This window comes from Mirounga leonina, unplaced genomic scaffold (assembly GCF_011800145.1).
Source record: "Mirounga leonina isolate KUSES-001 unplaced genomic scaffold, KU_Mleo_1.0 Mir_152, whole genome shotgun sequence".
NCBI lineage: Eukaryota > Metazoa > Chordata > Mammalia > Carnivora > Phocidae > Mirounga > Mirounga leonina.
Window position 1 is genome coordinate 6,995,937 of NW_023270380.1, and position 13,744 is coordinate 7,009,680.

The 13,744-nt window shown below is 41.4% G+C and overlaps 1 protein-coding gene and 1 pseudogene across 4 annotated transcripts in view; both read right to left on the reverse strand.

The window, feature by feature from the left end:
- The window catches only part of HEATR1 (HEAT repeat containing 1), a 47,370-nt gene extending 45,040 nt beyond the window's left edge, over positions 1-2,330 (reverse strand). For 3 of the 4 annotated variants that reach the window (XM_035008519.1, XM_035008518.1, XM_035008521.1), the window contains exons 1-3: positions 2,220-2,330; positions 1,744-1,918; positions 745-961 (exon numbers count right to left, since the gene is read on the reverse strand). In XM_035008519.1, coding sequence (XP_034864410.1) covers positions 745-961; positions 1,744-1,885 — 359 coding nt within the window. In that variant the 5' untranslated portion in view covers positions 1,886-1,918; positions 2,220-2,330. Of the gene's footprint in view, positions 1-744; positions 962-1,743; positions 1,919-2,219 lie in introns of those variants that run through there. The other variant, XM_035008520.1, reaches the window with a different exon arrangement.
- A 7,822-nt stretch (positions 2,331-10,152) lies between these two features.
- LOC118012831 lies at positions 10,153-11,123 on the reverse strand (annotated as a pseudogene).
- Positions 11,124-13,744: the final 2,621 nt, after the last annotated feature.

Below are 13,744 nucleotides of genomic sequence, written 5' to 3' on the forward strand. Positions count from 1 at the left end.
TGTACCTCAGCTTACTACCTGTGTGACTCAGGTAACTTAACTATGCCTCAGTTTTGTATACTGTAAAATGGGGAGAATACAACTATCTTCCCATAGGAATGCTGTAAGCACTGAGTGCATGCAAAGTGCTTACCACAGAAGCTGGCACAAAAATGTTCAATACACATTAGCTATTATTGTTTTTCTTAAGTTACAGTATTTTAGAGGATACTATCTGCCTCTTCCCAAAACATTGGTTTTGTTATTTCGGCAAGAAAGAAGTTTAAGAATACCCTTTGCTCCAAATATGCAGTAACAATTTGTAACAGCAAAGTAACATGAGCTCCTTAGAACTAATGAAGTTGGCCTATTTTTTTTAAAAGAGAGAGAGCACAAGCAGGCAGAGTGGCAGGCAGAGGGAGAGAGAGAAGCAGGCTCCCTATGGAAGGGATTGATGTGGGGCTCAATCCCAGGACCCTGGGATCATGACCCGAGCTGAAGGCAGACGCTCAACCAACTGAGCCACCCAGGCGCCCCTGAAGTTGGCCTATAAACTCAAGATCTCTAGGAGTTCTAGTTCTCACTATCAACAAAAGTGAGTTTAACAGGGGTACATGCTTATCTCACCCAAAAGACATGGTGTTAATCTCTTAATATACCTAATTTCTCAGCTTTAAATTGGTTTAAGTGTTCTCATTACGTATTTTTTTTTTTTAAAGATCAAATCTATTAGCCCATAATTATTTCTGTAATTTTATTTGCTACCTGTGAATCAACCACTCCAGACACTTCTGTGCTGGCTTCAGTAGGAAGTAAGGAGACAAGTGAATAAGGAATAATGAAATGTTTTCATCCAGCTGCTTGTTCACTGCTTTGGTCTGAACGCTGCGCTCCAATGTTTTTGCTAGCTGGCTGAACAACGATGCTTCAAACTGCTCAAAGGAAGGGTCGATCCCCAGCAGCTCTTCCAGGCCAGTGCATCCTAGGAAAAGGCCAGCTGATTTAACAATTCTTTGCAAGCAAACTCATCTCACCCCTCTTTTATAGTTTTACTCACCCCCCAAATCTCTGTATTCTTTTAGCAGGTATAATCGTAATACAGTCCCAAATAAAGATTTCTAGTTTTCAATATAAAAAATAAGTCCTATCTCCCTCACTGGAACATAAAGTTCTGCTAGGCAGATGCCATTCCTTTAAAAACAAACAAACACGGGGCGCCTGGGTGGCTCAGATGGTTAAGCGTCTGCCTTCGGCTCAGGTCATGATCCCAGGGTCCTGGGATCGAGCCCCACACCGGGCTCCCTGCTCGGCGGGAGGCCTGCTTCTCCCTCTCCCACTCCCCCTGCTTGTGTTCCCTCTCTCGCTGTCTCTCTCTCTGTCAAATAAATAAATAAAATCTTTAAAAAAACAAAAAACAAAAAACACCCTTTCAGTAACTAGGCCAGTCCTCCTAGGGATTAGGAGGACTCCTGCATCGCAGTCACTGCCTCCAGCCTTTTTTGAGCTGTTCTTCGCTCTACCCACCCATTCGTTGACCTCCCTAACCTCCCTAACCTTGTTTCTTCATCTGTGAAATTCAGATACCGCTACCTACATACGTTTCAAGCATCTAGCACATGATTATTTGTTATTCTCTATCCCTGAACAACATAAGTCAACAAGTTAGAAACTGCTAAGAAAGAGGGAGGGTCAGAAGAGAAAACGATACAGCAACATCCACAAAACAAATGCCTCAGAGCTTTTCTTAGTTAACGGATAGCTCACCAATGGCAAAGGCCGTGTCCCTGTCGATGGTGGCCGCTTCCTTGGGGTCAAACAACAAAGAAGCAACTTCATCTCTCGATAACAAACTGCGGTCACTCTGAGGGAGGGCGAGTCGCTGGAGTTGCTGGGCTAAGGATGTCATCTCTCACGCCGGCGGATTCCTAAAAAACACAGGCTAGGAAAACAAAACCACTGTGAAGTCTCCAAGAAACTACCAAGTGACTTAACTACAAGCCCCTAATGCCTCCCATGTAAGTAACTTTCCTCGCGCTCAGCGCTGTCCCGGACACACAACCGGCTGCCCCGTGACTCACGGACTCCAGGCTGCCGACACCACAGCAACAGCGTTAACTAATTAAAGCTCCTGGGGCCGCGCACCACGGCTTTCTTCAGCCCTGACTCCGCGACACTCGAAAACCCGCGGACGCCTCACCCTCCCTTCTTATATCGTCTACTCCCCTACCGCTCCTGCTCACCGGGAACTTGACTTCGGGAGGCGCGTACAGAGTAACAAGTCTTCACAGCAGTTCCCACATGCTACCCAAGCCGCCGGCTCTCGCCCGGAAATTCATAGCACGCTTCAAGAGAGCTTCCGGTTTCAGGCACTACGGCAAGAGAAGAGGTACAAGCTTGTCAGAAACGCGATAAGATGACTCCACCTCCCTGCATTGAAGTCCCACCCCTTCGCCGTGCCAGACTTCCGGCTCTGGCTCTGGCTCTAGGTTCCGTTGGGCTCCCACGCTGGGGGCTGCCCGTCGGCACAGAGCGGTTTGCGCCTGAAGGGTTCAGTCTCAGGGCGAGCCTTTTGTGAGCATTAAGGATCTGTAACTGGAACCATTTATTAGACCTACATTTATCCAAGCTTTTACTATGTAGCAGCAGATTCGCCAGGGGTTAAAAACATGTGAGCTGTGAAATCACGTTGGCTGGGCTCAAACCCCGGCGCTAGCGCCCCTGCGCTGTGTGAGCTTCACCGAATTATTTCATCTCTGTGAGTTTGTTACCTTCTTTATAAAGTGGGGAAAGGCGGAGGATTTCATGAGATGAGCTGCTGATCGCGCAGTGTGAGCTGCTCTGTAAATCCTGGGTACCACTGCCCTGGAGCTTGGGGACCTTCTTGTCCCACTTTCGCATTCCTGGAGAGCACATACTGAATATTTTCTTCTTTTACAGTTAACCCTGTTGAGATACAACTTACAAACCGAATTAACCAACTCAGTTCAACAGTTCTACGAGTTTTAACAAATGAAGATGTAACTTACCTCCCCAGTCAAGACACAGAGTTTCCATCACCCCTAAAAGTTCCCTCTTGCCCTTGTGCTGTGATACCCACTCCCACTCCAGGCCCCAGGCAACAGCTGGGTCTTGGCATCATTAAAGATTGATGTTGCTGAAGAGTGTTCCATATGGATGTACCACCGTCTGTTTCCAAAGCAGTGTGGTATGTGCTATAATTGGGAGCTTCTCTCCAAGAAGCTATACAGGGCACAGGAGTGAATGGATATCCTATACCTTTTCTGGATGCATTCATTTCTCTCAAGAGATGGAACTTTTCAGTACCAGGGTGTTAGTCTTTCTTTTTTTTTTTTTAAGATTTTATTTATGTATTTGAGAGAGAGAATGAGAGAGAGCACGAGGGGGGAGAGGGTCAGAGGGAGAGAAACTTCTTTCTTGCCGAAATAACATCAGGGAGCCTGATGTGGGACTCCATCCCGGGACTCCAGGATCATGACCTGAGCCGAAGGCAGTAGCTTAACCAACTGAGCCACCCAGGCGCCCTACCAGGGTGTTAGTCTTTCAGTATCCCTCTTCCCCTGAAGATTGTTGGAAACAGTTACAAATTTGAAGGCTCTCTGCTTCTATAGTCAATGCATATTCTCCACTTTTTATTAACACAGTCTTTTGTTCTTGTTTTACTTTAACAGCATTCGGAACAACCCAAAAATCTCTTCAGTTATTCCTACAGATAGTTATTAATCTCCTTTTTCATGTGGTGTTAATTGCCTTAAGAGAATAACAGGATTTTTTAAGTTCTGGTGGTATCTACTTTACCCACACAAACGGATCTCTTAAAGTGCTGGAGTCCAGCTCCAGCAGGGGTGGGTCTCTCGTAGGAAAGGACAGCGTTGGCGAATGAGGAGACACAGACACAGGATCAGGTTGCAAGCATCTCCTCCTGACAGCCTCGGAGGAACTTTATTTATATGTTAGGATATTTTTGTTTTTCCAAATCTTAGATCATTTTCTGGATTACAGCCATAGCCTTCTTTCATTTTTCCTTTGTAATGATTAACATGACCTTTATTGATTTCTGCTTATTGGCTTTCGCTAAAACTAAAAAACAGTACGCAAAGAGGTGCTAGACAGAGCGTGACCGTCTTGTTATTTTGTTCTATAGAAACTAATTCTTCGTGGAATTAGTTTCATTATGATTGCCTAGATAGGCGTAACTAAGATGAGTAGTCACTTTATCATGAAACCCCAGAAATATTCCCACAATTATAAAGATTGCCGTAAATAAAATGAAAAAGAATAGCAGGAGCCAGCCCAGAAATATTCCCACAATTATAAAGATTGCCATAAACAAAATGAAAGAGAATAGCAGGAGCCAGCTGTGGAGTCTCCTGTTTTCAGGATTGTCTCCCATACTTGGACTTTGTCAAACAGCATGAGTAGCTTGGCTCGCGCCATTAAAGAAATTGTTTTGTCCTAATGTGTCAAAGGGAATTTTGCCTTTACAAAAGCAATCAGCTTAGGGAGAAGTTAAAGTAGTAAGAAATGAAAAATCAGTACCATTTTATCCACAAGACAAGTTTGCTTTTTCACTTAAAAAATCCTGAATATATTTTTTAAAGCTTTATAAAAATGAAAATGAAAAGTGCTACAGGAATTTGGTTCAACTCTTTGTCAACCAAGAAAGAATTCACTGAGATTTCGAGCAAACAGGCATTTATTTGGGCAATGAGAATGGCAATTCGGGAGACAGATTCAGATAGGAACTTGAATTATGTTCTGAGGAAGACAAGGAGGGGACAGAGATGTAAAGGTGAAAGGTCATGAGTGCAGTTCTCATTTAGGTCCTCTATGCAAAATAGGAATTGAAAGTATGTTAATTGGGATTGGTTGGGTTAATAGATAAATGAAGGATTGAAACTTGTTAATTCAAGTTGCCTCCTTTCAAAGTGAAGAATTTGAAAGATTCAGGTGTCATGATGATAAAGGAATTAAATCCAGGCTGAGGGCTTGCAGCTGGCAAAAAGTTCATGGTTCCTCCAATGAGGATATGCATAAATTTTTCCTCCTTTATGGCCTCTCCACCCTATTTAAAAGAGCTAGGCTTAGCTAGGCTTGCTTGCTCTGTTTTGAAATCTTTTATGCCTTTCTATGTCAGTTACAATGGTATACGGTGCCATGTTGGAATTTTATTTTGGAAGTAAACTAGGGAAGTAAGAAAACAAGTCAGAGATTCATAAATATATATATATAATATATATATTTTAAAAAGGGTTTATTTTAAAAATATACCATGATCTTGAATTATATCTTTTTCTCCATTTTAAAAGAATTCTTTGGATATATTCCTGATTGTTTTCTGATTATCTCCTCCTTGATTTTACTGTTATACGCCTATCTCCTGTTTGATTATTCAGTTGAGAACCAGAGCAAACTTACTTTCTCAGTTATTTGAATTTAAAATATCAGTTGTCTAAAAATCCTTTTCATGGCTTTTGCTACTTTACATTCATTAAATCCATAACTTTAGCTGTAGCTGATGCATACTTCTTGATGATGCATAACATTGATGAAAACATGGTTTTCAGAGATGGCATTTTAACCATACGCTCTTTCATCTGATGCGAGATGTCATTACAGTAGAGTGATGAATTCTGTTCCTCAATTCAATAACTATTCAAGGCAAGGACTCAACCTCCACCCCACAGTTTCTAAGGGTGATTTGAATGAGTAAGTTGTTTTTTAAAAGATATTCTCCCTCCTTCACCCTACCCCTTTTAATCCCTAGTATTGATACTTTGGTTCATTCCATGTGTACTTTAAACCAGGCTAGGCATATAGTGGTGCACAAGACAGCTGGGCTTTCTACTCTAATGGAACCTACATTGCACCAGGAAGAAACAAACAGTAAGCAAATAGATAAACCAGAAGAGCATCAAGTAATGTGATAAGTACTCTAATGACACTACTACAGAGCCATATGATAGGGGTGACCAAGAAAAGGCATCATTGGGGCGCCTGGGTGGCTCAGTTGGTTAAGCGACTGCCTTCGGCTCAGGTCATGATCCTGGAGTCCCGGGATCGAGTCCCGCATCGGGCTCCCTGCTCGGCAGGGAGTCTGCTTCTCCCTCTGACTCTCCTCCCTCTCATGCTCTCATGCTCTCTGTCTCTCATTCTCTCTGTCTCAAATAAATAAATAAAATCTTAAAAAAAAAAAAAAAGGCATCATTAGTTTGAGTGGTTGGAAAAGGACTCTCTGAGGAGGGAACATTTAGGCGGAGACCTGAATGAGAAGTCTTGACAAAATGGAGATCACCCCAGATAGGACTGATCTTGACATTTACTCCACTCCGGTCGCAACAGAGCATCTTTCTATCCATTAAATACACCAAGCTTGTATTTTCTTCACAGCATTTTTGACTACCTGGAACAATCTGATTTGCTTGCCTATTTATTTCCTGTGTCCCCTCTCTTGAATACTGTCTTCACATAGGCTGACATGAAGTCTGCCCCTAAGATCATGGCAGCTGAGCAGTGTGCAAATAGAGACTCACCTACCGTTGGTCTAAATATATATATATATTTTTAAGATTTTATTTATTTATTTGACAGAGAGAGCACAAGCAGGGGGAGCGGCAGACAGAGGAAGAGGGAGGCAGCGGGAGAGGGAGAAGCTGACTCCCCTGCTGAGTAAGGATGCCAACCTGCGGCCAGATCCCGGGACCTTGGGATCATGACCCGAGCCAAAGGCAGACACTCAACTGACTGAGCCACCCAGGTGCCCCTAAATATTTAAAAGTTTTAAGTCAACCTAACACACTGTTAACTCCTCCTCCTCTACTGTTAACTGTTATAACCTCCATTTTTGACAAGTAAACATTTATAATGACAAAATAAAAATGTTTTTGTATGAATGAAAGATGGCAAAATATAAAAGATGACAGTACTTAATTATTGTACCTATGTAATATAATGTTGATTGGCTGATGATGTTGAATGAGTAATAAAGACATATAGGGCTAATGCATTCCCTCTATATTTATCCCATAAAATTTTGCCTTCATTTCAGCAAAATTACCAATCATGTTGTTTCACCCAGATTTTCATAAATTGTGTTCTATTGACAAAAATTATCAAAAAGATTAAAAAATAAAATTTCATTACATTCGAAGTATGCAAAATGAATATATTTTCATAAAAATATAAATTAAGTAAAAAGTCAGTACATTTTATTTTCCACTTGTTTTCAACAGTTATCTTTTTTTTTTTTTTAAGATTTTATTTATTTATTTGACACAGAGAGAGAGGGAACACAAGCAGGGGGAGTGGGAGAGGGAGAAGCAGACTTCCCGCCAAGCAGGGAGCCCCATGCGGGGCTCAATCCCAGGACTCTGGGATCATGACCTGAGCCGAAGGCAGATGCTTAACGACTGAGCCACCCAGGCGCCCCAACAGTTATCTTTCTTTTTTAAGATTTTATTTATTTATTTGAGAGGGAGAGCGCACATGAGGGAGAGCACAAGCAGAGGGAGTGGCAGACGTAGAGGTAGAAGCAGGCTCCTGGTTGAGTAAGGAGCCCAACGAGGGGCTCGATCCCCGGACTCTGGGATCGTGACCTGAGCCAAAGGCAGACGCTTAATCAACTGAGCCACCCAGGCACCCCAACAGTTATCTCTCTTTTAAGAAGACAAAATAGATTATAATTAATGACAAAATTTTAAATAAAATTTTAAAAAGCTGAAGTTTTAAATTTTTTTGTAAATACTATTACCTTATTAAACATTTTCACAAGGGGCACCTGGGGGGCTTAGTAGGTTAAGTGCCTGACTTCAGCTCAGGAGCTGACCTCAGGGTCCTGGGATGGAGCTCCACCTTGGGCTCCCTGCTCAGTAGAGAGTCTACTTGTCCCTTTATCTCTCCCTCTGCCCCTTCCCCTGCTCATGTTCTCGCTCTCTCAAATAAATAAACAAATAAAATTTTTTCATAAAAAATAAATTATTCACAAGTTTGTAATTCAATGTCCATCTAGTTGCCAGTGTATAGAATCAGTATTACCCTTCATGGGTGTTACATCTCTACCTACCTATTTTCAAATTTAAGAGTCATATGAATTGTTTAATACTGTAAACAGTCTTCAGCTACCATATCCAATTGTTGAGAATACTTTGCTGGTTCATGAGTACATCCAGACTTGTAAATTGGAAAACAAAAGGAAACAAGAAAGTACATTTGGAACTACTTAGAAATAACACTTCATTATGCAGAAATCTATTATGTTCATGCAGTCTGAAAGGAAGAATGTGACAAGTTAATTAGTTTGTTTGTTTTTTTCTTACCTAAGCCCTTTTACATACAAATCTTCCTTATGCTCTGACACAGTGTCTGGAAACAGTACAACTCATAAGCCTTCAGTGCATTCAAATAAGGTTTTCTTTTAGTTGAGGACACAGGACAAGAGACCTCTTTCCCTGATGCTTAACACAAATTGGAGACTGGATGTTCAGGCTCACAGGTTATGCTACAGCAGTGCTAAAAGGCAGATTTTGAGGGACAGCCTCCCACATTTTTAAACAAATTTTTTTTTTTATGCATCTGTGATATGTAGGGTGCAAACCTTACCCCGGTCCAAGGGTGGTGTTGAAATCAGGGCTTTCTCGTGCTTACTACTAAATCCCTGGTGTGAAGTAACATGCCTGGGATGTGGTTGACAGCAAATATTTATTGGCTGAACAAGTGAGTGAATGAATGTATATATGTGTAAGCTGTGTCTGTATGTATCTCTGTCCTGTTCAAGAAATGTATATCAGAATGTAAGTGAATGAAAGTATTGTTACAGGATTGACTTAGAAATATTCTAACTGAAACAAAAGTAAATTACTCAGAAACTTCCAAATTCTTTTGTTTGTACATTATTTGCATCATATATATCACAACTGTTGGGACACTATCTATCTGAAAATATATCCACTGGTGAGAAATGAAAAAAGATGTATGTAATGAGCAATGTCAATTCAGCATGTGAAATCTACACTTTAGTCAAGTGGCAACAAATACATGATTAGTTCAATGAACTGTGAAGTTAAATATTTGTTCTTCATATTATGTCCTAGTCAGAGTCATTTACATTATTATGAATTTGAACACTTGTGGTCCTGTCACCAGAAATGGCAATTATTTTTCTGGTTATTTTGAAATGCAGTCGTGGGGAGCTGGGAATTGGAAAAAAAAAAAATTTCAGCAAGCAATTAGAGTAAGTGCCTGATATAGCTCTAGGAACCAGCAGATGGCACTGAAACATTTTCCTGACCCCCCACAGAGGACATTAAGCAGTATCCCCAGGTAACATGTGGAGCAACAAACTTTTTAAATTTGAAAATTGTGTACAATTATATAAAAATTAGTTCATATGATTTTTCGATATATTATAAAAAGCAATAAAAGGAAGGCCTTTAAACACAGGACTTGAAAGTGTTTAGATTTTCTTAGCTAATGAGAATTATTCGGTCATCTGTTTAATAAACACACATAACTGTAGGTGTGGGTGTCCTGAATCCCCTTCCCTGTCCCCACCTCATTCTAAGTTAATTTCCATTGAATGTTTGTTACTGGGGAGATTTTTGTGTTGAAAAGGGTCATGGTGAAGTACAGAACTGGGAAAGCCAGCAAGGGGAGGTTAATAGAAACATAATGACAAAGAGTTATCAGAAAATCCAGGAAAGTTTAGATAGTTGGTGTGGAGGAGAAGGATTTTTACCTGGGGATACTGCTTAATGCCCTCTGTGGGGGGTCAGGAAAATGCTCTCTGTGAGCTGGCTTTGAAGAACTTGGGGTAGAGAAGAGCTGGGGTGATAAATGGAAGAAAAGAGCAGCTCCATGTGTTAGATGGTATTAGGAAGTAAAGAGAGAAAAAATTTTTTAAAGTTTTCTTTGTGTTACATTTGTATTCTCCTTTTGGTTTTTTTTTTGGCTGGGTACAGTATACTTTATTGATGGTACATGACAAAGTAGGGCTCTCCAAGTCCCTCCCCTTCTTCAGGGGGTCTGGGATGAAAACTGTGTAGTAGAGGTTGGGAGATTCTCAGTGTGTTAGGGGATGAGTGAGGGTGAGGATTCCCCAGCAGTGGAGGGCCTCTCTCTTCCTCTTGCTCTCACTGGGGCTGGTGGTCCAGGGGGCTATTACTCCTTGGAGGCCATGTGGACTAGAAGGACCACCACCTGGTTGCTGTAGCCAAATTAATTGTCATACGGGGAAACGAGCTTGACACAGTGGTCGTTGAGAGCAATGCCAGCCCCAGCACTGAATGTGGAAGAGTAGGGGTCACCTGTGAAGTCACAGGAGACAACCTGGTCCTCAGTGGAGCCCAGTGTGCCCCCAAGGGGACTCTCTGATGCCTGCTTGATATCACTGTCCATGGCAGCTTTCTCCAGGAAGCAGGTCAGATCCACCACTGACAGGTTGAGGTGGGGACACGGAGGCCATGCCAGTGAGCTCTCCATTCAGCTTCGGGATGACCTTGCCTACAGCCTTGGTATCAGTAGAAACAGGGATGATGCTCTGGGCAGCCCGTCGAACTTCTCAGAGGGGCCACCACAGTCTTCTGGGTGGCAGTGATGGCATGGACTGCGGTCATGAGTCCTTCCATGATGCCAACATTGTCATGGATGACCTTGGACAGAGGGGCCAAGCAGTTGGTGGTGCAGGAGACGTTGCTGACAACCTTGAGGGAACTCTCATACTTCTCATGGTTCACGCCCATCACAAACATGGGGGCATCAGCAGAAGGGGCAGAGATGATGACCCTGTTGGCCCTACCCTTCAAGTGAGCCCCAGCCTTCTCCATGGTGTTGAAGACCACAGTGGACTCCACAACACACTCAGCACCAGCATCACCCCATTTGATGTTGGCAGGATCTTGCTCCTGGAAGGTGGAGTTGGGCTTTCCGCTAATGACAATTTTCCCGTTCTCAGCCTTGACTGTGCCATTGAACTTGCCATGGGTGGAATCATACTGGAACATGCAGACCATGTAGTTGAGATCACTGAAGGGGTCATTGATGGTGACAATATCCACTTTGCCAGAATAAAAAGCAGCCCTGACGACATGGTGCTCAATACGGCCAAATCCGTTTACTCCAAACTTTACCATCGTGTCTCGGGAACTGACGGGCACTGCACCAGAAGATGCAGCTATTTGTCCAATGGGGAGAAGCAGAGAGTCTCCCTTTGGTATTCTTTTTTTTTTTTTTTTAAGATTTTATTTATTTATTTGAGAGAGAGAGAATGAGAGACAGAGAGCACGAGAGGGAAGAGGGCAGAGGGAGAAGCAGACTCCCTGCCGAGCAGGGAGCCCGATGCGGGACTCGATCCCTGGACTCCAGGATCATGACCTGAGCCGAAGGCAGTCGCTTAACCAACTGAGCCACCCAGGCGCCCCTCCCTTTGGTATTCTTAAAAGACTTCTCTGAAGATCTCAGTTTATTTCCAGTTCTAAGAGCCAGACTAATATTTTTTGTGCTATAACTCTATGCTGTTACTAGTTTCAAGACCCAGTAAACCAGTTTGGTTTACCATGGGTTATTTAAGTATTGCAAATAAAGAGATGAAAATAGCATTTTTTCCCAGCAACATGATTATATACCTAGAAAAGCCAAGGATTCAGTTCTAGAAAGAACTGGATATAGTATGGAATATAGGAAACTAAATAGGTGAGAGTATAAATGCACAGACACACACATGTGATGTCCATAGCATTTTATCTGTAATTGTAGGAAAACAAACCAACAAAATAAAGGCCAATTTCCAATAGCAACACACACACACACAGTATCTGAGAGAAAAATATATAAGATCTTTGTGCAGAAACAATAAAAACTTATGGAAAATTAAAACAAATGATTTGACTGAGGAGCGAAGATTGATAGCTATATTATGTTCCCAGATAGGAAGACAAATATATTATAAATGTTTATGTGTCATCTCCAAGTTAATTTACATATTTAATTCAGTCTTAAAAATCCCAGAATGGTTTTAAAAATTTGACAAAACGTTTCCTAAATGGATATAAAAGAATAAGTATAACAGAATACATTTTAAAAATTCTCAGAGGGAAATTTAATGGAAAAATATAATAAGGTAGATTAACATTATCAGGTATTAAAAATATATGACAAAGCAGCTCCAGGTAAAAGAGTATAGCTCTGGGGCAAAAATGACCAATACATCTGCAGTACCAAAGAGCTAATCCAGAAATGTACCCCAGTATATAGTACAAAGTAAATATCAAAGACAATCAGGGAAGAAAATATTCACTAGTTGATGTTGGGGTAGGTAATTTGGGTGGAGTAAAAAAAATCAAAACAGATACTCACCTCAATCCATACACAAGAATGAATTACAGAATCATAAAAAAATCATAGTTCTGAACAGAATGGAGTAATCAGGGACCATATTAACACTCTCACTGGAAACAACCAAAACATGGACAAAATATAAGAAATAATGGTTTTCAAAACACTATGCATTGGGCAACTAAGTTACCAGTGATACCAGAGAGACATGAAAAAAAGAGGCGAACCCTGTACTAACCATGGGAGAGTCTCCTGGTCACAGCCTGAGGAGAGGAAACCCAGGGCGAGCACAGTGGACTCTCTGAGTTGAAGATGTGGAGCTAAGAGTCCAGGGAGAGCAAGGTGGCTAAAGTTTGCAGGACAGAATACTGAAGAAGAGAAACCCTCAAAGAGAGAGAGAGAGAGTAAGAGAGGTGTGGAGATCTGCAGGGAGCCCCCTTGAGTCCTGGTCAGAGCTTGCTACAGCTGAAGAGTCATTTGAAGGGATTAGAGGGAACAGTGCCTATATTCACACAGCACCAAGAATAGAGCCCCTTCCTACCAGTGAGATGAAAACCTTGTGACTGGGGAGAATTCACAGAAGAGTCTTGCCTCAAAAGTGGTGTAATTGGAGCAATTGGCCAGACGTAAGCACTTCCCAGTGCCACCTAACACATCTCAACAGCAAGACATGAAAGATAGAACTATTGGCAAGTAACCTAGCTACATTCCAGAGCAAAACTCAACAAAGTCTAAAGGAATAGAAAAATATCCAACACCCAACAAGGGAATTTTCACAATATCTGGTATTGAATAAAAAATAATGAGGCCCACAAAAAAGGAAGAAAATAGTGAAGAAACATCAATTGAAACAGACCCAGAACTAACACAAACATTGGAATTAGCAGACAAAGACAATAATCAATTGTTATAACTATATTCTGTATGTTCAAAAAGTTAATAGAGACAGAGGATATGTTTAAAAAGACCCTCATCAAGCTACAAGACAAGAAAACTGATGGGTAAGATGAAAAATACATTGAATGGGAGGAATGGCAAAGTAGATGTCACAGAAGAAAAGATTAGTGAACTCAAAAGCACAGCAATAGAAACTACCTAAAACGAAACATCCACAGAGAATTGTTTTTTGAAATGAACAAAGCACCAGTAAATTATGAGACAACCTTAAGTGGATGGATGTATTTGCAACTGGAATCCCCAAAGGCAGGGGCAGACAGAAAAAATATTTGAAGAGATAATGACTGGACATTTTCTAAATTTGATGACAAATGATGAATCCTACACAAGAAACAGGAAGAAAATGACACCAAGTCTTATCATAATCAAAATGCTGAAAATGTTATATAAAAACTTAAATAGTAGAAGAAACAGAAAGTAATGGAATTCTATATTTATCAACTTGGGGGATGATGTGAGAGAG